We start from the raw sequence: 24,876 nt of genomic DNA, 5'->3' as shown, positions 1-24,876 counted from the left end.
AATGAAAGCAGAAGATGGTAACCGCAGGAATAGCATGACATTTTAAAATCCATAGCTTGACGGTATAATGCAAAGAGAGCGTGTTAATAAAATACAATGCAGCCAGCAGCTTTGCCAATTAACAAACCGACCTTAATTTACCCTGAATAAAAAGGGCTTTAGTAAAAATAGGATTGTTTTATGACCGCTCCATAACACAAAATCAATTTATTATTTTTCTTTCTTCACAGTATTGGGAATAGCCATCAAAATTGTGGGATTTCTATTACTAATCCATAGCAAGTCATTATGAATACCCCAAAACCCCTAAACCACATTTAGCTTCGATTTCTTCATTAGTAATGGTCTTACAGGATCACAGAAGTATATTTTGAGATTACAATACAATAACATTGAATGGCTCTGAAGTATGATGTTTGTCATGAAGTAAATGAAATCGACATTAAAGGCATTTTTTGTTTAAATTAATATGATTTTATTACGACAGTCCTTTCAGTCCTAGAGATGTTCTTGAAAATTGTCATCTACGAGGTACTGTACATCAGTTACACCTATCTGAATGATTTAAACTAGTCTCATTAAATAAAAAAAAAAAAAAAAACAAAAAAAAAAAAACACCACAATCCTGTGTTTTCAGATTAACCTTAAAGGAAAACAGTCAAGCTTTTCCATCTTTTAATAGTTGAAAGTACTCATTCACATAAAACCTTTCATGGTTCGAAACAATGAGGCAATTTTCCTAAAAATTACCAAAAAATAGCAGACCATTGACATCTCCAGTCTAGTATTGAGTTCAAAAAAGAATTAACACAATGGTGTGAAGCTGGGTGTGTCAGTTCCCTAACCCAACCCTTAAAACTACCAAGAAGAAGCAGACTTGTATTCAGGCAATCAAAAATGACACACTTTTTGAAAATATGCCCGAGTCTAGTGATACATTTACCTTTTCAGTGCTGGTATAGTTATTAGACTATTTTGATTTTGATACAAGTGTGAAACAAGCACAATGACACCAGTAAGAGTCAGTGTAAGATGCAACTTTCAAACTAGATACAGTGCTAATCTACTGCCTTTGCCTTTTATTAATTCATATATTCACATTCATGAAATGTGAAATGAAATAAACTTGTGTTACACCATATAAATGGCCAGATTAAGAGCAGAGAGGAGTGATGAGGCCATACCCAAGGACATGAAGGACTGAAATTGTAACAATCTATAAGCAAAAAGGAGATGCTTTAGAATGTGGCAAATACACAGGAATTAAGTTGTTGGAAGTTGCATTAAAGGTATATTAAAGAGTAATTGAGTGGCACATCTGAACAAAAGTGAGTATACATCCAAATCAGTTTGGTTTCATGCCATGGAAAAAAAAAATACCGTAAGGGAAAAATAAATAGGATTGGACCTTTGTTGATTTAGAGAATGTGTTTGAACAAATACCAAGAAAAGTGGTGTACTGGAGTCCAAGGAGGAAAGGAATTTTGCAAAAAGTAATTTGGGTTGTAAAATCAATGTATGAAGGAGCTAAAATAACTGTTAGAAGTGGAAACAGAGACAACAGGATTCTTTAAAATCTGGGTTGATGTACATCAGTCCATTACTGTACTTTTCATCATTGACACTGATGCAGTCAATAAATTTGTGGGATATGGGTATTATCTGATTATAGCAGATGACTCTAATCTGAGGAAAAAGGCTGAAACAATGGCAAAAAGTGATCAAACTTTTGGATAAATTACAGCAAGTCTGAAACAATGAACATCTGAAACAGATGAGCGCCTAAGGATCACTAACTGCAGAGGAAATACTCTAAAACAAGTGGGAACGTTTAAATATCTAATAATTAGTGGTAAAAGGGAATGCAAGGTGAATGTGAGACACAGGATTAATGCAGCTTGGCAGAAGTGCAGTTGTGCGTGATAAGAAAATGCTAATTAGAATTAAAAGGCAGGTGTAGAACACAATGATTAGACCAGTGCTGACATACGGAGCAGAAATATATACATTGAGAATTAACTCCTGGAAACAACTGAAATGATAATGCTGACATGGATTCTAGGAGTTTGCTGTATTACAAATAAGTTAGATTAAGCACATAAGAGGTGGTTTTGTCAAGTGCTGAACAATAAGAAAAGGAAGTATGAACACAGAAGTATATAGACATCAGATTGTAGCAGGTGGAAGAAATGTTGGATGCATACAGTAAAACCAAGATTTGATAGTGCTCCATCTCACAGTAGATGTTTTGGCAGACATAAATGAATGGAGGTAGAGAACCTGTGGCTGGCCACTCCCCAGTGAGAGATTTAACTGTCTGAATGATATTAATAGTAGATGTTATGTAGATTGGGATCACCTGTTCTGAGGTGTTGGTGGTTTAGGGGTTGCTAATTAATTATTTAATTTGGAAATCTCCATGAACTCCCCCACTCCCTCCCCACACAAGTCCACTGAATGACACAGGGGGTCCCAGTAATTTAAATAGTCTGGGAGGGAGGTACTTTAAATTACTTAAGATATAAACTAGGAGGATCAGTGGGTAGAGTATATTCCAAATGTTTAGGATAAAATTTTCATACTGATTATTTTTAAATTAATAATAAAATTTAATTCCTGTTAATTTTTCCAGTGTTCCCAGTATACATAAACAAGTCTTTTTTAAACAAATTGATGCACCATAATCATATGAAAACAATATGATTGTACCTGCTGAAAAAAGAAAACATTTTTTTGTATTGCTATGGAAATATGATTCTAAATAGCCTCTTCTTTATATGTTGTACTATGGGTGCCAACATCTGCAAAGCTCTATTAACAAAGAAATAATCTGAGACTACACATCTCACCGATTTTGGTACCTGTAGAGGAGGCTCTTAAAGTCAGAAGTGCTACTACCCATCAATTACAATTTTCACCCTTCTTTAGAGAATATACTATTATTAATGCTGTTACCCTCTGATTGTGATTGGGAACATGGATCAAAACCAAAAGAATGCGTCAAGATACATGTGGAGGAGTAGTCGTAGCTGTAGGTGGGGTCAAGTGTTAATGATACAAATTGGTCCAAAGAATGCCCAGGACTGTGGAGAGGAGAAAAAAAAAATATATGGGGCACTACCAACAAACTAGGAAAACCAGGAAAAGGTCATTAAACGGTTTAGGATGATCCCTCCAAAGAGACCTTTAGAAATTTGTACTTCAATAGCAAATTAACATTGTTTGAACTACTTGATAATAAATATAAATTTATCATGTCATTTCTTCCTTTGCATGCAAGTCAGAGATTTTTGTATTAACATTTAATCCCTTTCCTAAACCACAACCCTTTAAATTTAGAGGTACAGTGGTGTGAAAAACTATTTGCCCCCTTCCTGATTTCTTATTCTTTTGCATGTTTGTCACACAAAATGTTTCTGATCATCAAACACATTTAACCATTAGTCAAATATAACACAAGTAAACACAAAATGCAGTTTTTAAATGATGGTTTTTATTATTTAGGGAGAAAAAAAATCCAAACCTACATGGCCCTGTGTGAAAAAGTAATTGCCCCCTTGTTAAAAAATAACCTAACTGTGGTGTATCACACCTGAGCTCAATTTCCGTAGCCACCCTCAGGCCTGATTACTGCCACACCTGTTTCAATCAAGAAATCACTTAAATAGGAGCTGCCTGACACAAAGAAGTAGACCAAAAGCACCTCAAAAGCTAGACATCATGCCAAGATCCAAAGAAATTCAGGAACAAATGAGAACAGAAGTAATTGAGATCTATCAGTCTGGTAAAGGTTATAAAGCCATTTCTAAAGCTTTGGGACTCCAGCGAACCACAGTGAGAGCCATTATCCACAAATGGCAAAAACATGGAACAGTGGTGAACCTTCCCAGGAGTGGCCGGCCGACCAAAATTACCCCAAGAGCGCAGAGACGACTCATCCGAGAGGTCACAAAAGACCCCAGGACAACGTCTAAAGAACTGCAGGCCTCACTTGCCTCAATTAAGGTCAGTGTTCACGACTCCACCATAAGAAAGAGACTGGGCAAAACGGCCTGCATGGCAGATTTCAAGACGCAAACCACTGTTAAGCAAAAGAACATTAGGGCTCGTCTCAATTTTGCTAAGAAACATCTCAATGATTGCCAAGACTTTTGGGAAAATACCTTGTGGACTGATGAGACAAAAGTTGAACTTTTTGGAAGGCAAATGTCCCGTTACATCTGGCGTATAAGCATTTAAGAAAAAGACCATCATACCAACAGTAAAATATGGTGGTGGTAGTGTGATGGTCTGGGGTTGTTTTGCTGCTTCAGGACCTGGAAGGCTTGCTGTGATAGATGGAACCATGAATTCTACTGTCTACCAAAAATCCTGAAGGAGAATGTCCGGCCATCTGTTCGTCAACTCAAGCTGAAGCGATCTTGGGTGCTGCAACAGGACAATGACCCAAAACACACCAGCAAATCCACCTCTGAATGGCTGAAGAAAAACAAAATGAAGACTTTGGAGTGGCCTAGTCAAAGTCCTGACCTGAATCCAATTGAGATGCTATGGCATGACCTTAAAAAGGAGGTTCATGCTAGAAAACCCTCAAATAAAGCTGAATTACAACAATTCTGCAAAGATGAGTGGGCCAAAATTCCTCCAGAGTGCTATAAAAGACTCATTGCAAGTTATCATAAGCGCTTGATTGCAGTTATTGCTGCTAAGGGTGGCCCAACCAGTTATTAGGTTCAGGGGCAATTACTTTTTCACACAGGGCCATGTAGGTTTGGATTTTTTTTTCTTCCTAAATAATAAAAACCATCACTTAAAAACTGCATTTTGTGTTTACTTGTGTTATATTTGACTAATGGTTAAATGTGTTTGATGATCAGAAACATTTTGTGTGACAAACATGCAAAAGAATAAGAAATCAGGAAGGGGGCAAATAGTTTTTCACACCACTGTATATACTGTACTGATAATTCTGACTAAAGAAATATTAGTATTTCTATAACAGCAAAATCATCAATAATCTGAAGCCAAACTGGTAGCTGGACCATAAAAAATAAATTTCCACCAGTGAATTGGAAGTTAACACAATACAGAATACCTTTTTCCTCAGTTATAGCCATTATAGACTAGCTCAGTTTGAAAATTGTTCTCTGCAAATTTCTCTCAATTTAGACAATCAAATATACTGTAGTTTGAACTAGACCTTATTTTTCAGAAATGTTTAACACATTAAGTAAGCCTGCTGTAGCACATCCATACAGTAATGCAAAATTCCTTCCAATTTGTACATGCTTACCGCTATTGACCAAGAGCAAGCCAGTGCATAAAGAAGGCTTTGATTTTGCGGCCAATTCTAAAGTATGAATAATAGAATTAGAAGAATAATACTTCCTAAAATACATTATAATAACTATAAACATTTTTAAAAAGCGATTATGAGTTAAAAATATTTCTTAAAGACAGTTACTTGTGTTACTTTAAGTTTTTGGTATGTGTTGGAATCAATGCACTGCAAGTATGTATTTATATTATTCTGAAATAAAATTTGCATGACCTGAAAGGTATTCCTTGAGTAGATGTTTTGAAGGGAAAAAAATACAAGTTACTTGGACCCTGGGGGGTTGGTGGTTTAGGGGAATAAAAAAAAAAAAAAAAAAAAAACTACCTTTGACTGGTCTTTTTTTCTGCACTCCTCCACACGATGTCGGAGAGATTTAGTTAGTGTTCCAGCTGAAGGCTCAGGTGACCTTAAAAGTAACCATAAAAGGTATATTAAAAAACATTCTATTTCAGTACTTTCACCAATCAAGACTATGTGAAGTCTTTTGCCAAAGAATCACTTTACCAATGTAGTAAACCTGTATTTTTAAAAAGTGCTTTTAGTGTTTTCAAACAGTTAAACATATGGTCCATATTTCTAAGAGGAGCACAACATATGGTGTGAATTTAACAAAATATTTGCAAGATGCAATAACACTGAAATTTATTTTTCATATGGGTTAAAATAAAATTATCTTTTAGCTAACTAGGAATATTAAATATTTAACATAACATTTTTCTTACCTAAATTGGATCAAATAATTATTTGATTTACCTGCAATATTTTTTTAATTGTATATCTGTTGTTTCTTATGGTTTAAGGGATTAACAATTACGAGCTTGATTGCTAGCACCAAGACCATCCCAGCTTCTCCTCTGAACTGAAGGGGAGTTTGAAACTCTCTAAGTTTAAGCTGCTGTGACTACTACATTTTAAAATGTTCAAATCAATTGATGGACTGAACTTAAAAATGTACAAGATTGATTAGGCCCTGGCTAAGTCTGTGAATGTTTTTAAATGTATGAGAATAATGCATGAGGTATAATAATAAATTTATAAATTATGAAATTAAGAATAATAAATAAAATAAAAATGTACAAAACTGCAGAGGTCTCTTTCTTAAAAGTTAAAAACTTACTTATATAGTGCTAAAACAGATGCCTGCCCAGCAAGTTCAGAATCATCTTCAACAACATGTAAGAAGTTTACTTTGTTTTTCTTAGGAAAAATTGTTGCTTCTTGATCTAGTAGCATAAGCAACACTTTCACAGTTTCTCTGCCGCCATAGGCCGTAGAATGGTTAATTGCATAAGCTTTCGGCTTTAAAAAAAAAACAAAAAAAAAAAACACAAAAGTTGAAGGAGCCATTATAACAAGAAAAGATAATTAGATTTTTAACATTGTTTTTTTAGACCTTATCCATATACTGTATGCTCACACAGGGCGGCATAGCAGTATAGCTCCAGAGGGTTTGGGTTTGAATCCTGCACCTGCATTGGCTGTTAGAAGTTTGCAGATTTTCCTTATGCTTTTTTCAGGTTTTCCTCCCATATCCCAAAGATACTTAGATTAAGGTAATCATCTGTTCTAAACTGGCCTCGCTATGCAATAGTATTCTGAAATTCACACCATGCTTGCAAAGCTGTAATAGGCAATAGTTCCCCTTGATAGAGCACACTTAGTCATAAATGAAACTAACCAGTACATCTTTGAAAAACTGTACTATGCTGAAAAATACACACTACGATAGAGAAAATGTGCAAACTCCACATTATCATTGCTAGGAAGAGGATGTAAACTCAGCACTCTGAAGACAAGTGGCACCACTACTGACCACGGCACCTCTGTGTCTCTCTCAGGAAATGCTCATTAATTTTTAATTCTTAGTCTTTAAACCCTGGAACAACCAAATAAACTGCATTTATGTGCACAAATGCATAAAGCTAAGGAAAATGCAGGATATTAGACTTAGGAAGTAAACATGTTAAATTTGATAACAAGATGGGAGGCTTCAAACTTGAAAATATAACAATGAGAAGGACCTAGGAGTTGTAGTGTTGCTATCTCCAGAGACTGTACAATAGTAATCAAGAAGGGTAATAGGATGTTAGGTTATACATTACAATGTGTGGTGTATACCTCAGTCGAGGTTATGCTTAAGGTTTATGATGCAGCAGTGAGGCCATATTTGGAGTACCAAGTATAGTTTTTGTCTCCATTTTAATAAAAAGGCATAGTAGTTACATTAGAAAGTCCAGAGGAGTGCAACTAAGCCAGTTCCAAAACTGAGAGGTATGAGCCATTGGGAAACAATAAAGGAGATGAGCCTTTTCATTATAAGTAAACAAAGATTAAGAGGTGATATGATTAAAGGTTTTAAAATTATGAAAGGAGCTAGTACAGTTGGTCCCAATTATTGCATTAAATTATAGGACACGGATGGAAACTTGTTAAGTGTATCTTTTTCTCGAACGTTTAGAAAGTTTTTCTTTACATTGAGAACGAATTAGGCTGAAAGGTTGTTGCTAATCAAAACTGTTCTAATCTTCTAGAAAACAACATTCAATTATTCTAAGCCAGAGCTGAATCTTGATCAAAATGCAGGTGGTCTAAAAAAAATATTACCTTCATATTAAGCATGACAAATTAACTCATGTAACATGGCCAGTTAGTCCGAGGCTAATTTGAGCTAGTTCACAGTCTTTATTGGTACTTTAATTTCTCCATGTAAAGAAAATACAATATAAGGTTTAGCACATAAATATAGAGAAACTAATGATTCAGCCAGGTTAGCCAATGGGAAAGTATTCTTTTGAGCACAGATCAATTCAGTCACCTAACCACCTGTTAAATTAGAACTGTGTGGTACAATACGCATATAACAGGTTAACAGGTATGGATCTGACGATATATATCCAGTAATATCCAGAATTGTACAAGACCTGATCATTTACATTAGTGAATATTCCAGAGTTGTAACATAATAGGTGCAGTATTTTAAAATTTTTGCAGGCCGTTTAATTTCTGGCAAACTAGATTTTGTTGCCTTCTTTATAGCTGTTTAATTAAAACACACTCACACAAAATAATCAAACAGAAATGAAAAATGTCAATTTCCAGTTACCTATTTCCTGAATATGCTCTGAAGCAGCCTGTTTTGGCAGCAAACAGTGCAAAGCCAAAGGAGCAAGCCCTAGGTGTAATGTCAGTCTATTTCTTAATACTCCTATATCTACAGACTTTCAGCAGATTGACATGGGGGACGGGGGGAGGAGACAAAATGCTTTCAGACTTGAGTGTTGAAGGGAAAAAGCTACAGAAATGTAGAAGCAAGATGTAAAGTGAAAACAGAAACTCCAGCCTGGGTCCAAGCACTATAAGCTTGTTAAAAAGAAAGAAAAAAAAAAAAAGAAAAAACTCCATAGTCATCATTCACAAGGACGTTTATAAAACAAATTTGCATTTCCAGTTTAACTAACCACATAATGCAAATAACATGTCCTAACATATTTAATATATTAGATTTTTAAGCACATTTTTTTAAATTATCAAAAAAGTGAAATTTCTACCAGTAGTTACAAGTTAAAAAGGAAGAACATAGCAAAACAAGGACCAAAGAAGCTTGATTGACTTAAAGATCTCTTATTGTTAGTGAAACTTTTTATGATGCAAGTAATTCTGAGCTCATAGCTTGTCGTGGTATGAGTTGCGGTTACATTCACATATATTGGATACATGTGCTTTGTTTAAATAAAATAAGTTATACATACTACTGATTTACTTTCTTAATTATATGCCTCTCTAAACATTCATCTATCATCCCTGCCTGATAAACTTTTCATGGCTAAAGGTAACCAGCACACACTGCTTCTTTGTGGCATAAGGCTGTAGGCACTATTTAACCTGCCAATTCTTTCCTTTTTTGGGTGTAAAAAAGCTTGCATCAAAAATAATTAAAATAAATAAATTAACAAACAAATAAAACATGGGCTACAATAGGTTGAACTGTTGCAGTAGGTAGTGATTTTGACAACCATAGCGACAAGTGTAATGTAAAAAGTGAAAACTGATGAACACTTCAAGAAGGTTTCTCAACTGTGTAGTCCAGAAACACAGCAGAGGACAACTGTTGCAAATTGCCCTTTTAGCAGCATGATGAAAACAAAACATTTTCCAGCGATTCAGCAAAGGTTGCATCTTGCGTGTTATGCTGCAAAATTATTATATTGGAAAACTCAACACCAAAATTATCTGTAATAAACAAAATAAGAAGCAACAATAAATAATTCTAAATTTGATATTTCTTTTATCTTTGATAGAAAGGCAAAATGGTATGAATAAGAGGCTTAGCAGTAAATCATTATAGTTATTAGAAGTATTAACAAAAACTTCACAAAAGGATGAATGAAAAAGCTCAATTACCCGTGCTGGGCTAATCCCAGTGGTGCTTATGTTGCGCTCGCATTTTTCTGAAAAGATGACATCTTTAATCTGCATCTTCAGTTCTTGTATAGTTTCCTCTGCAGCACAGCAAAACTGATCCCCACTGCTTCTGCCTTTTATTAAACGGGTTTTAATTGCTGAAATGATACAACTCCCGGCAAGACTAGATAAGACAAGAAAGCAAAAAAAAAAAAAAAAGAAAAAGTTACAGCTGTAGTATACATCCCATATAAAACAAAAACAAACAAACAAAAAAATAAATCACAGAAACATGTAGGGGAAATAATAATAATAATGAAAAAACAGCAACATACACACACCACTCACCACCTGTGGTCCTGCAATGTAATAATTATGCTAAAAAAATGGATGCATGCTCTTCTTAACTTGATATTTTTTAGTTATGATAGGTTAATAATGTTAACATTGCATAATGTAACCAAATCTGATTCAAGATTTCTGGATTTTCAATTATTAGATACTTCATGATAAAATTCTAATATATTATAAAATATATTCTGTTGAAACATAAGGAAAATTAAACCATGGAACAAGTTAATAAACCATCAGTAGGGCTACACTCATCCATACATGGTATTTATAATGCGATATGTCTTAAGAAGCTTTTTTCCATTGTTTCTGACCCCCACATACCATAAGTACTAAAAAGTAATCCTTCAACCCACCTGAACCACTATTATAACATTTGCTGCTACACCAGAAGGTTTATAAATATTCTTTTTCTGGGGACAGTTAAACTGTTAAATGTCACAACATCATTTGCCTGAACTGTGAGAGATTGCAGTGTTTTAGCAACGTCATATTTATCACCTTCACTACAAAGTGCGCTCTAATGATTCAGTGTTTTTGACCATTCTGCAGATTTACTTACAGTATATTACCCGACATTCATATATCTATTATGTTTATACTTATGTTTACACCTGTACTTTGACAATATTTTTATTAATTTGAGTTTGATCTGTCATTTTATCATGTACTACATTATTTTAAAGATGTACACACTAGTACATCAGTTGCTGTACTTATACAAGTTATATTTTGTGCTAGTATATTTACAAAATATAAGTTAGTAATAACAATAAGCCAATTTTGATTTAGATCACTATTTCTCCATTGTTTCCTGTATTATTCCTTTAAGTGGAACTTTAAACAATAAATGAAGTTTACTTCTAGGTAAGCTCAGAAATCCTTTAAAGAGCAACAAGGTAATGTGCACTGGTCATCCTCTACAAAAGCACTCAATTTTCAAATTCACAAACAGGGTCTGAGAAAGATGGTATAAAGGACTACAGTTTTTACTGATGCATGAGAATCCAATAGTTTATTAGTGGCAAACAAATATTCCCTCTAAAGTTTAACCTCATTTATTCAAATAAAATAATAAGTCCTAGAAAACTGCAGGCTTTGTTACCTTTCCTAGTCAAAGTAAAATCTATTTACTTACACACATTTTAAAATGATTATTTCAAAAATGTATGCCTAGTTATAAAAAAAACAAAGCCACATTTCTAAAATATGTACAATTAAGCTGCTTATAAACATCGAATTTTTAATAATTTACTTCATTTCAAATGGGCTTTAGCTTGGATTAAAAGTGGTATGTGTAAAGAAAACCATATTCATTGTTTAAAGCTCAATGCAAATTTTTGGTTTGGTACAAGGAGTAAGTTAGTTTTGTTAAATTAACATGGAGTAAAAGATATGAATGTATTTCTTAGTAAATAAACAATCCCTTTGTTCCATTTGCCACATAGCTTTTTAGAAAAGTGAATTAAAAGTATTAGTTAATTATGAAATGAACTCCAAAGCAGTTTTTCCAACCACAAACATTTCTGTCTAGATGCTTTCCAGTACAATATGTTCTGCAGAACATCCTATGGAAAAGCATAATCCTTAACAACTGGCAGTTATTTTATATATATATATATATATATATATATATATATATATATATATATATATATATATATATATATATATATATATATATATATATATATATATATATATATATATATATATATATATATATATATATATATATATATATATATATATATATATATATATATATATATATATATATATATATATATATATATATATATATATATATATATATATATATATATATATATATATATATATATATATATATATATATATATATATATATATATATATATATATATATATATATATATATATATATATATATATATATATATATATATATATATATATATATATATATATATATATATATATATATATAAAATGATTCGCAATGATTGAATGGGTCAGAAAAAATGCACTAAAATGCATTTAGTTTATAGAGCAATTTTCTAAATGTAAAGTATTTCACATAGTAGTTAAATTATATCCAGCGTGCAGCAATTGCATGGGTTTCCCCAAACTGAGAGGGCAACTATCAAATTCCCTTTCCTGTATATTATAATGATAACACAGCCCTCTATGTGCAATATTTGTCTTCATGCCAGCATTCTTCCTTAATTTTGCACAACATTTCTTCAATTAACCACCATACATTCACCTGCTAATTTGTACATCAATTACTAAAGCTTTGCTACATACACAATTATTACTGGCCACAACTTTGTCAAACATGAAATACTGCTCGTAAAGCAGCTTGCAGGAATTTTTTCTTTATACTGTATACTAGACAGAGTTCTTGCCATTTAACGTGCATCACACCCGTAGCCAAAGAAGCAAAGAGAATATGAAATTTTCTTTACATTCTATCTGTTAAAAAGTCACCCAACAAAAAGAAAAATTGCACTGCTTATATACTGTATAACAAACAGTAAATAATCAATACAGCCCATACAGCAAGGTCATACCAAAGATCAAATATTTACAAAGTAGATATTTAGATATGGCACATAAGCACTGTAGGAAAGCAAAAAGGTTTCATTAATGTTTATCTAAATAATCCAATAGCTATAAACCAAATATTTCAGCAAAATAACAAAATCATAACATGAAACTCTTCCTTCACAGTTTGAGTTTTTGCCCGTTACTATCACAAGTTTGTCATCTTAGCAAGAATGATGCACTTTCTCTTTAGAATATGTTTGGAATGCTTAAATGCTGATGAAGATTTAATAAAAGAAAACCTCTGGTTCAAGTAATTCTAAAAGATAAGTGACAAATTGCTGTTTTAATAATTATAGCCTTCAGAAATATGAATATAAAACCAATATTATAAAATTAATACAAAGCTAAAGTGACATAATAAAAAAAATGACATCATGAATTTCTAAGAATCTTTCGGTCTAAAAAAAAAAAAAAAAACCCTAAAAATCCCAGACATAGAAGTATAACACTGCCATTTTTTATTTGGTGTCTTTGCTTTTTTAAAAAAAACAACAACAAAAAAACAAACAAACATTGTAATTTAAGATATTTACCTTGAGTAGGAAGGCTAATAAAAGGCAAATTAATCTATAATTGATTGCTTGATATGTCACAACCTTTACGTACTTACATATGATACTAAGTACACTATGTTAGCCCTTATTTTAAACTTCCACACATTACAATGATTAAGAGAAAAAACAGAAATAATTTAACTGCTACAACCCAATCATGATCCTAGTAGTCAAGGCTTTTGTCTCCATTAAATAAAGGAGATCATGATGGCTTGCAATCCTGTGCCCTCTAGTGCTCTGGGCTGGGTACTACAGCAAGGTGCATTTAAAAAGAAATTGGAGTAATAAAATCTACTATCAACCAAACAGCTAGTGAAACACACAAATGAAACATTTAATGAAATTTAATGTGCATTTCTGTCATCAGTCTTAGGTTCACCAAAAATGAAATGATAAAGTATGTTTTGCAAACAAGATATAAAATCAATCAATTAAGTCATTCATTATATACACTTTATGGCAAACCCAGGTCTAAATTCTATTATATAAATTCAATGTAATATGAATTCCAAAAGCAATTAAAGATTGCAATATACCATACCAAGATAACTGAATCATAGGAGGACAAACCTCATGCAGACATAAGGAGAGTGAAAGTGCTTTGCGAAGTTGGATTTGATAATGAAATCAGTACAATCATAACACAGATAACACTTGAAGCTTTTTTTCAGGCTATTTCAGATATGCTGTCATAGGAAAGCATTTAGTAGAATCAAGTGAGGTATTATGTTAACAAAAAATGCAGTGCTAGGAAAATTTAGAATTTAAAGTAACTAACAATTATATACACTTCCTTGAAAGAAGACAGACAATATACTTGATTGAAATGAATAAGCTAAAAGGGAAAATTAAAGTTCCACATAATTTTTAAACAGAATACTCTTTATTTAAAGAGTGATCTGAAACATAATGAAACACACTGCACACATGCAGTAATTTTAGACAGCAGTGTATCAGTATAAATCTGTTATCTTTGAACTGCCTTTCCCAAGGTTTCTTCCATTTTTTCCCTACTGGGGTTTTTTTGGGAGTTTTTTCTCGTCTTCTCAGAGAGTCAAGGCTGGAGAGCTGTCAAGAGGCAGGGCCTGTTAAAGCCCATTGCGGCACTCCTTGTGTGATTTTGGGCTATACAAAAATAAATTGTATTGTATTGTATTGTAAAATAATCTTCCTTGCCAGTGTGAAAATTTTACAATGTGTAGGGCCAATCACTTACTTTTGGACTTTAACACATGGGAGACCGACTTTAACTGTATCCAATAAATTCCAATACAATAATGAGAGAAGAGTATTTCTTTCAAAACATGAAGAATATAAGCAAATGTGCATGCCTATATGCTTAACTTTCATTTTTGATATCAATTTATACAACTTTTCATCCTCATTAGGGTTTGTTGTGGACAATAGAAATATGTTCTTGTTTAAGTAAACACATTCTAGTGTAAATCACTAATTTAATCAAGTACCTGAAACATAAAAATAATTAGAAAAAAAATCAAAGTCCAAGCTCACTTAAAACAGAGGCATACATCATTAATATGCATGATCAACATTAGCAATAGTGGTGTGTATGGTGACACATATAGTTCTTAAATGTATGAGTATGCCATTATGATACAATGATAGAGATGTGCTTGTGTTTATGTACTAAGCTCTAGCACCGATTAAACATTCTAAACAACCTTATTATTAACAAATGGTGTAATTTAATTCCAGAGTTAAAATAATCACTTTGCCTTCGAATAAAATGGGGTCAAGCAAGGAGATGAAAAAAGGCATCAGTTTAATTACTAAAGGTAACTGAATGATTAATACCCATTAATACGAATGCCATTTAGAGTCCAGAGAGTGCTTACACGTTGCATTTCATTCATAAATGACTGAAAATCTGTCTAAATGATTTTTGCACATAATACACTTACAAAACAAAAGGTTTCAATTCCACTGCTTGTCAGTAGATTTTGTTGGATTTGATGTCAAGAAAGCACAACACCTGGTATTACATCTCATTTGCTGTACTATGGCAGTCTCAACAAAAGAGCATTCTGTGAAATGCTGTGTGAAAGCTCTGCAGTATTCTAATTAAACATTTATCAACCTCATATGATTAGTCAACCACTGTGAAGTTCAAAATGGGTCATGTCCAAAACCGTAAACTCAAAAGAGACATTGATCCAAGTATGATTTACCTGCCTCTTTGTACTACTCTTATTCTAGTAACTTCTGATGTTTTCCATTGTAATGTATTTCATTTTCATTGATCCATCACTGTACTGGATGTGGCTTCAAGAACACTGTGAGATTTCATTACATTTGCAAACATAAGTATAACAGTAGTCAGTAACATTGGAGCTGTGTTCCGTTATTTAAATTAACCTCTAGCAAAGAAAGAAATTGTTCACATAAAATACCCACACGTAAACTTATTAAATAATCAGTTTATGAATGAATGGCATTAAAACACAAAGTTTTTCCAAAATCATCAGGAGAGTGCCTCCTGTTTTATTTTACGCTGTTATTCAAATCTTTCTATCATTTTTACCTTACAGCTGGATTTTGATAAAGATTTGAAACCTTCAGTGTAAAAGGCAAACTGCCATATAGCAAGAGACTCTACAGAGATGAAAAATTAATTCCTGACAAACACAGACATTTGTTAAACTACATAAAACTGATTTCCTGTAGCTGTAGCTGAAGAGTGCAAAAGAGGGTTCAGCCAAATGAGACTGATTATTTTGCCAACAAGCATAAGGGTTTTCAACACTAATGTTCATCAAAATACATATACTCCTCCCCCACAAAGGGGCCATGACCTTATTCAAATACCTGACTAAAGATGCCATCATCTTACTAAGTGCCAAAGGAACTCGGCTCTGCCCACATTGAACAGTATGACCTCCTATAGCAGATTCTCTAGACTACTGTGTATTTAGAGAATATTAAACATGAAATGATCATGAAATAAAATAGATTATTAGGAAATGATCATTTCAATTATCTCAAAGTTGTGCCTATCACTTAAATAAATAAATAAATAAAATGATGTGGTAGAGAAAGCATATGCCAGTTTAACAGTGACTTATAAAAAACTTACACCTTGATTGATTCCAGCATTACTTTCTTACTAATCAGGCACAGATTTATCATTATGATTAATGGTTGAGCTACATACCCCTTTCATACAAAAAATTATATATTCAGTACATACACCTACAAAAAGATGTGCAGTGTGCTTTATTGGCTGTCTTTATCTTTTAACAAAGTTATGTCATAAAGAAAAGAAATGCATATCTTGGCTAATCTTTTTCAGCTGTTGTAAAGCACAATAAATGATTAATTTCACAATCACTGCAAAAATCAATATGGTAAGTTAAATTAAAAGGTAAAACATAACATTTTTAAACCCGCTTAATCCAGTTCAGTGTGGCAAATGTCCAAAATCTGTCTCGACAGTATTGAGTAGGGACAAAAAAACAAAAAAAAAAAAAACAAGCCTAAGAGTGGTGCCAATTCATCACAAGGTCCAACTTCAACAATAATAGTGACTTCAGAAATTTAATTTCTGAAACACAAGGAAAATAGTGAAGAGGTATGTGCCTGAATAGACAGAAACAGTATCTGTTGAATAAATACAGGATCATCATGTTATAAAGCTAGGGACAGTGCATTGTGGATCAAGAGAAAATTTCCATTCAGAAGTCAAAGTATAAATACATTGTCTCATTGGACAAAGTAAACTGGGAAGTCTGTTTCAATGATCAAAACACACTACTTAAAAACACAAAAGCAAATTACAGTGCTTTAAAAAAAAAACAAAAAAAAAACAAAAAACACAACAAACACAAAATGAGGTTTCCCATTAATTTAAATCTTTTTATGCTTTAAAAATTAAATATATATATTTCAGAAATTATTTCATCTACACTCAGATACAGTATTGAGATACTGTATATTTAGATTATAAATTGTACCGCAGTGTAAATATTTGAAATAAATTAACATCTTGAATGTTTCCAATCAGAGTTGAATTATTCTAGGATTTTTCATATCCCCATCCTTCTTTCATGTTTCACTTCCAGAAACAGCTTATACTTTATTTGCAATTTTTGGATGGACAACTACTATGGTAACCAATGGAACAAACAGCGTTTTGTCAAAGGAAATAAAACATCAGTTTTTGCCTTTAAGGTGCTCTTCGTAGACACATACTGGTACAGTTGACTACCACGGTTTCTTTTAAAAAGAGGACCTGCCCTATGTGTGCTTCTGTAATAAACTCCACAGAATAAGGAAAATGCTGTCTGAAGACTGCTTTATACTTGTGGTGGGGAATTTCAGAATCTCCAAATGCATAAGCTAGCATAATCAAAATAAAGTTAAAATATAAAGTACAGATATCTGTAACTGAAATTTTGACCTGTCAAAAAATGAGCTACAACCATTAATTGAAAGGCCATATAAAATTTAGAAAAAAAAAAAAATAGTTTTAACTATTTGAATTGAATTAAAGATTGACAATTCTATCTGTAACTAGTCAAAAATATTGGACATCTTGAATTTAGTTTTTAAATCAGACAAAATCACAGATGTTAATAATGTGATTTGGACGGCACAGTGGCTAGTGTAACATATGGTAGATGCTATAGATTGCATCCTTATTGTGAATTATAATTATGGAGTAATAATCCTGACATGCATACCAATGACACAATGTGGTTTAAGAATGTTATAGAACACTGCACTCATTTCACCCACTTATGGTTTTTCTTGGGGCAGAGTAAACCACAACTTAGAGGTGGAGCAACACTTGGCACATTCATCTCTGGGCAGATCACATTCTATTTCGGGATCACCTCTAACTAATCTGCTTTGCTAAGTTTTTCAAGAACCTAGACTGTAAGACAGTATGCAGAGTCTTGACAATCTTTAAGCAGCATGGTACAAAAAAAACTAATGCTTATAGAATTAATATTTCAGTTTAGTTTTTGTATAAAGGGCAAACTAAGAAAAGAAGGAACCAAGAAAATGACATTGGCACCAGTCAAATACACCAACAATTACTTAAGCTAAAAAATAAATGCATAAACTGTTACTTCTTAGAAATATTGCACTTATTTCAAAGCAAACTAAGACTAGTGCTTAACAATCCAAATTTTCCACAAGTGGGAGGGGGAGGGAAGGGAGCGGAGGGAACAGACAAAGAAAACACAAAAAAGAAAGCAAGCAAGCCATGGTTATGGATTATTTTCAAAAGACTGTTAAAATATAAAACAGACCCTGTTCTTAGTCCAAGAACAGGAAGAATACGTCAGTTTTCTGTTATAGCACGGTCAGCACTTTGTCTAAATTGTGCAATATCCAAAAAAAGAAGAGGGGGAAAAAAACTTTAAGGCAGCATATTTATGGCAAATGTAATTCTATAGTTATTAAATAATGGGAAAACAGTTATAAAATTTATTTCAATATGTTGGCAGTGGCCTGAAGAATAGTAAATTGAATATAACACTGATTTCTTTCCCTACTTAAGAAAGCAAAACCAATAGGATACATTCTTTTTAATTTTAATTATTGTTTTGATAATCATAATGTGTATTCCATAAGCTTTGCACTTATATAATCCACTAACAAAACAATGCTTTCATATACCATTTAGAGTGTACTGTATTTTATTTCTACATAATATTTTTTACATTGCTTGTTTTTCCTTTTTATTGTACATTCATGCTTTTGTTTTCATTTTAATGAAATATCACATCTGTAAGAAAATATTTATTGAGTTCTGCCTAGAGAAATACTGAAGGCAAAAGAACGTCTTGCTTGTTCACCTGTAGAATTTCTACCCTCTGTAACATACCACCCTGCAAACTTGTGCACATTCTCACAGCACCTGGGAAAGGCAACAGCTAATGTACTGATAGTGCTGCCGTTAACTTTGGTGTTCCATCTTTGTTGACATTTATTGTGGATCTCCCAACAGGTCATGACTGTGAATGTGCATACTAAAACATCCTTTAAACACAAGTCAAGGGTAAAATTATTTGGATAATTATTGATTTGTGTTTTTTTCATGGAAGGTCTCTTTCCACAGTGCGTTTCCTAGCATTAAACGTAATATATTCAGGAGGCCAATGTTTTCTGCTTGACAAAAAAAAAGTTCATCAATGAACATCACTGCATAATTCTGAATTAGGAAATAATTCTTTAATTGTGGTGCAGAGTTAGAACCCTTGTCTTGCAACTCCAGGAGATGGGGCTCAAATCTGTGGCCCTGTAAACTATCCATTTGGTGTTTGAATATACTCTCCATGTCTGTGTGAGGTCCAAATATCCCTGTTTTCTTAACAAATCAAAAACTGTAAACTCCAAATTGACTCTGCATGAGGGAGTGAAGGCATGTGTATGAGTGCACCATGGCCAGTGTCTAGTCTATGCTTGTACCATGATGCTATTGGGACAAACTTTATTTCCAAATGACTCTGAACTGGATATTGCATGTACATAATAGGAAGACCAGTATAAAAAGTAAAGATTTTTCGATTTACAGTTTATATAATCATGACTTTTTTTGTGAAGGACAAAAAAAAAAACAAAAAAAAAACACATGACTATGGGGTGGTTTTAGAACGAGTGATACCAAGTCCCGCTGTATTTATTTTTCCAAGTCAACCAATTTATTTTCAACATATTGACATCGTTTAAAATTTTAGCATGACAGTACAAACTGAGCCACCATAATGTTAACCTGGATGCTCGACCCATGTAGTGCAAGCTAAAGCCGAATCTGTCAGATTTAAGCTGCTAATTAGGCTTTTGAAAGCAACAATGTCTTTTCTCCATATCAGGTTCATTCCACTTGAGATTTGTTATGCAAGACACACATTGAAAATATGCAGTCTAAATATTACGTATGCATCTCCTGATTAAGATAATTATTCAATTCCGAAATTCAACACAAATCAATTTCAAATATCTGGTGGCACTTAATCATAAACAAAATATTTTATTAGGCCGAAATTTAAGGTGTATAACCTTTAAAATAAATGAACATTGTAAGTCATTTTAATGTTGAAAATGTTATACTTAAAATTTGTTTGTGATTAAAAAGGAAAAAAAGAAGAAAAAAACAATGCTGATTCAGCAGATAATCACTCTTCCCTAATTAAAATGCCAGATTCTCTCTAAAGAGTACACAGGTGGATACAACATTGAATACTTGCTGTTTATCATTCACTGTCTTTTGTAATTGTGTCTTTCTGCTTTTTTAAATTGTTTTTGTTTGAAACTAATTAAGGAAGCAAACATATTCTTAGCCCTCAAAAAACTAAATAGAATTTAAAAATGGAAATCCTTGAATGATGAAATAAGGAGCTCAATTAAAATCTAGACAAAGACATGGGTTATGACAAGAGTATGAGTTACAAAAAAAGTCTGTCGTCAGCATCAGAAATCAATGCACTGTGGAATTAAATAAATGGAATGAAGCTGATTTAGCATGGCAGAGTACAGGAATATTAGTTCAAAATATTCAAAATAGAATCCTGACATCAAATTAAATCCTAGCAAAGAGAAAGAATTCATCCATCCATCCATTTTCTAACCCGCTGAATCCGAATACAGGGTCACGGGGGTCTGCTGGAGCCAATCCGAGCCAACACAGGGCACAAGGCAGGAACCAATCCTGGGCAGGGTGCCAACCCACCGCAGGACAAGAGAGAAAGAATTCACTAAATTAAAAGGAAAATTCCCCAAGAAACAAGTAGCTAGTGCTTTGAGATATTCAGACAGCTGGAATTAGATCTTGGATATCTTATGTATTGATGAGGGTCAAGTACTGTGGACAGATGTCCTGTAATGGTAGTTAGAATTGTGTCACAAATTAATAGCTATTATACAATAACGTGCAGTGAATACACTTGACTTGAGCATTCCTAGTTTTCATACTCTTTCTCTGTACGTTTAGCATTTTTGCTCCGAGGTTGATGCGTTTGCTGCTTCCTGAGCAGCTCTTCTTTTCTCCACCCTAGCGGCCCGCATCTTCTCTTCTTTTGTCTGCATCTTTTCACATTAAAACTGATTAAGTCAGTGTTTGTGTTGCAATTACTTAGTAAGTTTTCCTTAAACTTTCACTTAAGCTGGCACTTAAGTCTTCAATCTGCCTCAAGACTGATTAAGATATGAAGAGGTAGAGGAAGAGACAGCGAAGGTAGTAGGGAATGAGAATGGTGCCCATACGCATGCGCCACACGGCCACCCTGCTGGCCGCTGCCAAGAGTCGATTCTACAATAAAATAAAATAAAAATAAAAATAAAAAGAGGAACCACCTTGGAGGTCAATCATCACCCAAAAGCTGATAGTAGACTTCACGTAGTAGATGTGCACACAATTTCAGGTCGATAGTTGAAACGGTTTGCGAGCTACAGGTGATTTAAAATCCTGGACAGACAAATGAACAGCCACGGTAGCGTATTATATAAGAAGATTGGAACCCATCACACTTGGGCTATGCATGTGTATCGTATTATTTTTTTGTCTGGTAAAGAATCAAGAGTCTAGCTGTTTATTGTCAAACTGAAGGTTTTATACAAGAAAGCAACTAATGACCGAATTACAGTGTCAAAATGATTCAGTGTCAAATACAATGTGAATTAATCCTTCTAAAATAGTATATTCATGTTTGCTTCAGAATTTCTGAAGAAATTCCATCCTTTAATACAACCTTGCTGAAGAATATAAACTGCTTGCTCCCAGTAGAGTAGGCTTTGGATTATTAAAAGGTAATTTTGCACTATTTACACTATGTTGCCAAAATGTAGAAATAGTCTCTAATTTCAATCTGTATTAAGCCAGTAAATTACGAAATAATACATCTGATGATTCTATACCTTGGTTCTTTTGTTTCTCCAAGTATTTCATCTAAAATGTCCATGAAATGGACAAAGTCAGAAAGCCCTTTAATATGCTTCCTTAAGGGGTCATCATCTGGTGGTGCATAGCCTTTTCCGCCAAGCTGTATCGCTCTAATAAATGAAGTTGCTGCCTATAGAATAAAGATAGAATAGTTTTAGTAACAGAAGGATTACAAAACTCAAAGTGGAATATGTTATAATTTCTTAGAACCATTAAATAACTGTGCTACATTCAGTTGCATAAATCAATGAAGAATTGGCAGAAAAAAAGCTGTTAAAAATTATTATAGCATCAATGTAAGCAAAAGTTATACAACAGCTTTTGTTGCAGCAGCTCTATTTGAAAAAACAAACTGTGCATACTAAAAGGATAAATAAACACATAAACCAAGGTGGAAGAATTATTGTTAAGAAGAGATTAATACAGTTTAATCAACAGGTAAAACTGTTGCATAACAGTTATTGTCGCTGCATTATAGCTCTAAAATTAAGGTAGTGGCCTTAACAATCTTTGTGTGCAGATTGTATATTTTAATCTTACATGTGCAATTTTGTTTTCAGCGATTTATCGTCCACTGGTGCAACTCAAAGAAATGGTTGTTAGATCAACTCCTGACCCTAAATTGTGACCCTGTATAAGTATGTGTGAGTGTGTGTGTATTTCATATATAAATAAAAATATATGTATGGAATAAAACAGTGTGGTATCTGATGGGTATTTGTTTGTGCCTTAATTGGATATTATTTGTGCAAGCTTCAGCTTTCCGTAAATGTAGGGTGTAAAAGAAGGATGAGGAAAATAACAAAATAAAAGTACAAGTAAACTGCACATTTTGTATTGATTGCATGGATGATCTAGGTTGTCTAACAGTTGTTTATTGTGCAGAGAGTTGTATTGAAGGAACAAGAATACAATTTGTCCATACTCAGTAAGAAGAAGAGGCAGAATAAATACTGTATATAGCAGGGGAGATAGTGGGCAAGACACCCAGGTTTTGCACAGTAAAAATTTGAAATATGTTGCAGTGTAACAGTTAGATAGGACAGTTAACTGCATTTGATTTGTAAAACACATTGGATAAAAGTATCAGGTAAATTATAAAAGGAAATGCTACACTCAAGTGTTCCAAATCTGAAAAGTTCTTAAATGTATACTGAGTATAAACAATCTAAGCTTATCTTCAAATAATAAAAATATTTAAGTATTTAGTTTTATTTTTAGCACAGCATTGCTGCTAAATGATCACTAAAGCCTAATATTAATACACAAAAGATCTTTCATAATACATAATAAAATAGAAAAATAAAAACAAAGCATTTTTAATCAAAGATAACTTCCATATTTTTCCTCCATCATCCAAGAATAAACAAAAAGGTTTCTCCATTACCTTCTGTTATTCAACTCTCTGCTCAGTAACTCTCAATATCTAATCTTTACTGACCTCAAAAAGGTATAGCCAGGAAGTGGCTATACAAACTCATGAAATATTTCTGAGATATAGGCAAAGGGATTACAATAAAAACCTCTGAAAAAAACTACTGCACTTTTTTTTTCAGAATATAAAACTGGAGATGCCTAAAACCATTTCTCACTGTATATCCTGGTATCAAAACTGTAGCACCCCATCAATACCCTTTTGGTCCTACCTGCAGCCCTCCAGAACTCTGATCTAATTACTTCCTCTCTGTGTGCTTTGGCATCTCTTTCTCTCTCTTCCAGCTGTTTCTAAAGAATTCCTTCCCATTGTATTCTCTTTACAGAGGAGATTTATCTACTCATATTCATTTAGCAACTTAAAAGAGAATCTGTTCAAAAATTGTGTTATTTTCTCTTTCTTTCGTTCTCTTTCTTTCTTTCTTTCTTTCTTTCACTTAGGCCAGTCTCTGACCCTGGCAACCACTTAAATTTACAAAATGGGGAAGCAATTCATGCAATTTTGTTTATATCAATATTCAACACATCACATAAAGGCATAGCATACTTTTTTGTGCTTAATAAAAAAAGTATATTCACACAGATCAAATTATCTGGGAAATATGGTTCTCATCAATTAGACCTTGCAAAAGAGCGACGTAAACAAAATGTTAACCAAATTATAGTGGCAGTGTAGGGTTACAGAATAAAAGACTGCTTACTTAACATCACTTTCATGAAGCCAAGTAAAACCTTTTACGCTCTAGTGCTAAATGAAAGATTTTTATTCTTTGTATTTGCTTACCAAGAACAGGGATGTCTTCTTAGAATTTGCAGCATGCTTTAGATCAGTGAATGCCTCCTTTCCAAGTCCTCGTTCAGGAATGTTTAGTACATAGGCCAAAGCCATATCATTCTTTGAATTTACCAGCAAGGATAAATATGCACAAATCAGTCGCTTAATCTTTGCAGTAGTCTGTGTTGGAAGGAATCAGTGTCAAATAAAATCAATATTTGAATTAAATCACAGACAAAGTTACATAAAATCCAACAAAAAATTTGGCTTTTGTAAAGGCAAGAACAACACAAGGGGACCTTATTAAACTACTGTATGCACGTTTTAAACAAAATAACTACAAAAAGTAGAAAAAATTAAAACAAGTGATATTAATACTAATCAAATGGTCACAAAATAGTCTTTCACTAAACATTTTTACTATTTTCCTGCAGATTCCTACTTACTGTTGTACTCTTAAAATGTCTTGTTATTATCTAAAATTATAGGAAGGCACACTTAGAGGGTACCAGGGCTAAGAAAC

At 33.1% G+C, this 24,876-nt stretch overlaps 1 protein-coding gene across 1 annotated transcript in view; it reads right to left on the bottom strand.

Annotated features, from left to right (window-relative positions):
* LOC120534258 (PARP1 binding protein) overlaps positions 1–24,876 on the bottom strand; it is a 67,864-nt gene that overhangs the window by 21,130 nt on the left and 21,858 nt on the right. The window contains exons 5-9 of the mRNA XM_039761710.1: positions 24,363–24,533; positions 22,120–22,274; positions 9,740–9,923; positions 6,456–6,637; positions 5,663–5,744 (exon numbers count right to left, since the gene is read on the bottom strand). Of these exons, the coding sequence (XP_039617644.1) occupies positions 5,663–5,744; positions 6,456–6,637; positions 9,740–9,923; positions 22,120–22,274; positions 24,363–24,533 (774 nt within the window). The remainder of the gene's footprint in view (positions 1–5,662; positions 5,745–6,455; positions 6,638–9,739; positions 9,924–22,119; positions 22,275–24,362; positions 24,534–24,876) is intronic.

The sequence above is a fragment of the Polypterus senegalus genome, chromosome 8, assembly GCF_016835505.1.
Source record: "Polypterus senegalus isolate Bchr_013 chromosome 8, ASM1683550v1, whole genome shotgun sequence".
Lineage (NCBI taxonomy): Eukaryota > Metazoa > Chordata > Cladistia > Polypteriformes > Polypteridae > Polypterus > Polypterus senegalus.
The sequence above is the reverse complement of the archived record's forward strand: the minus strand, read 5'-3'. Positions and strand labels throughout refer to the sequence as shown.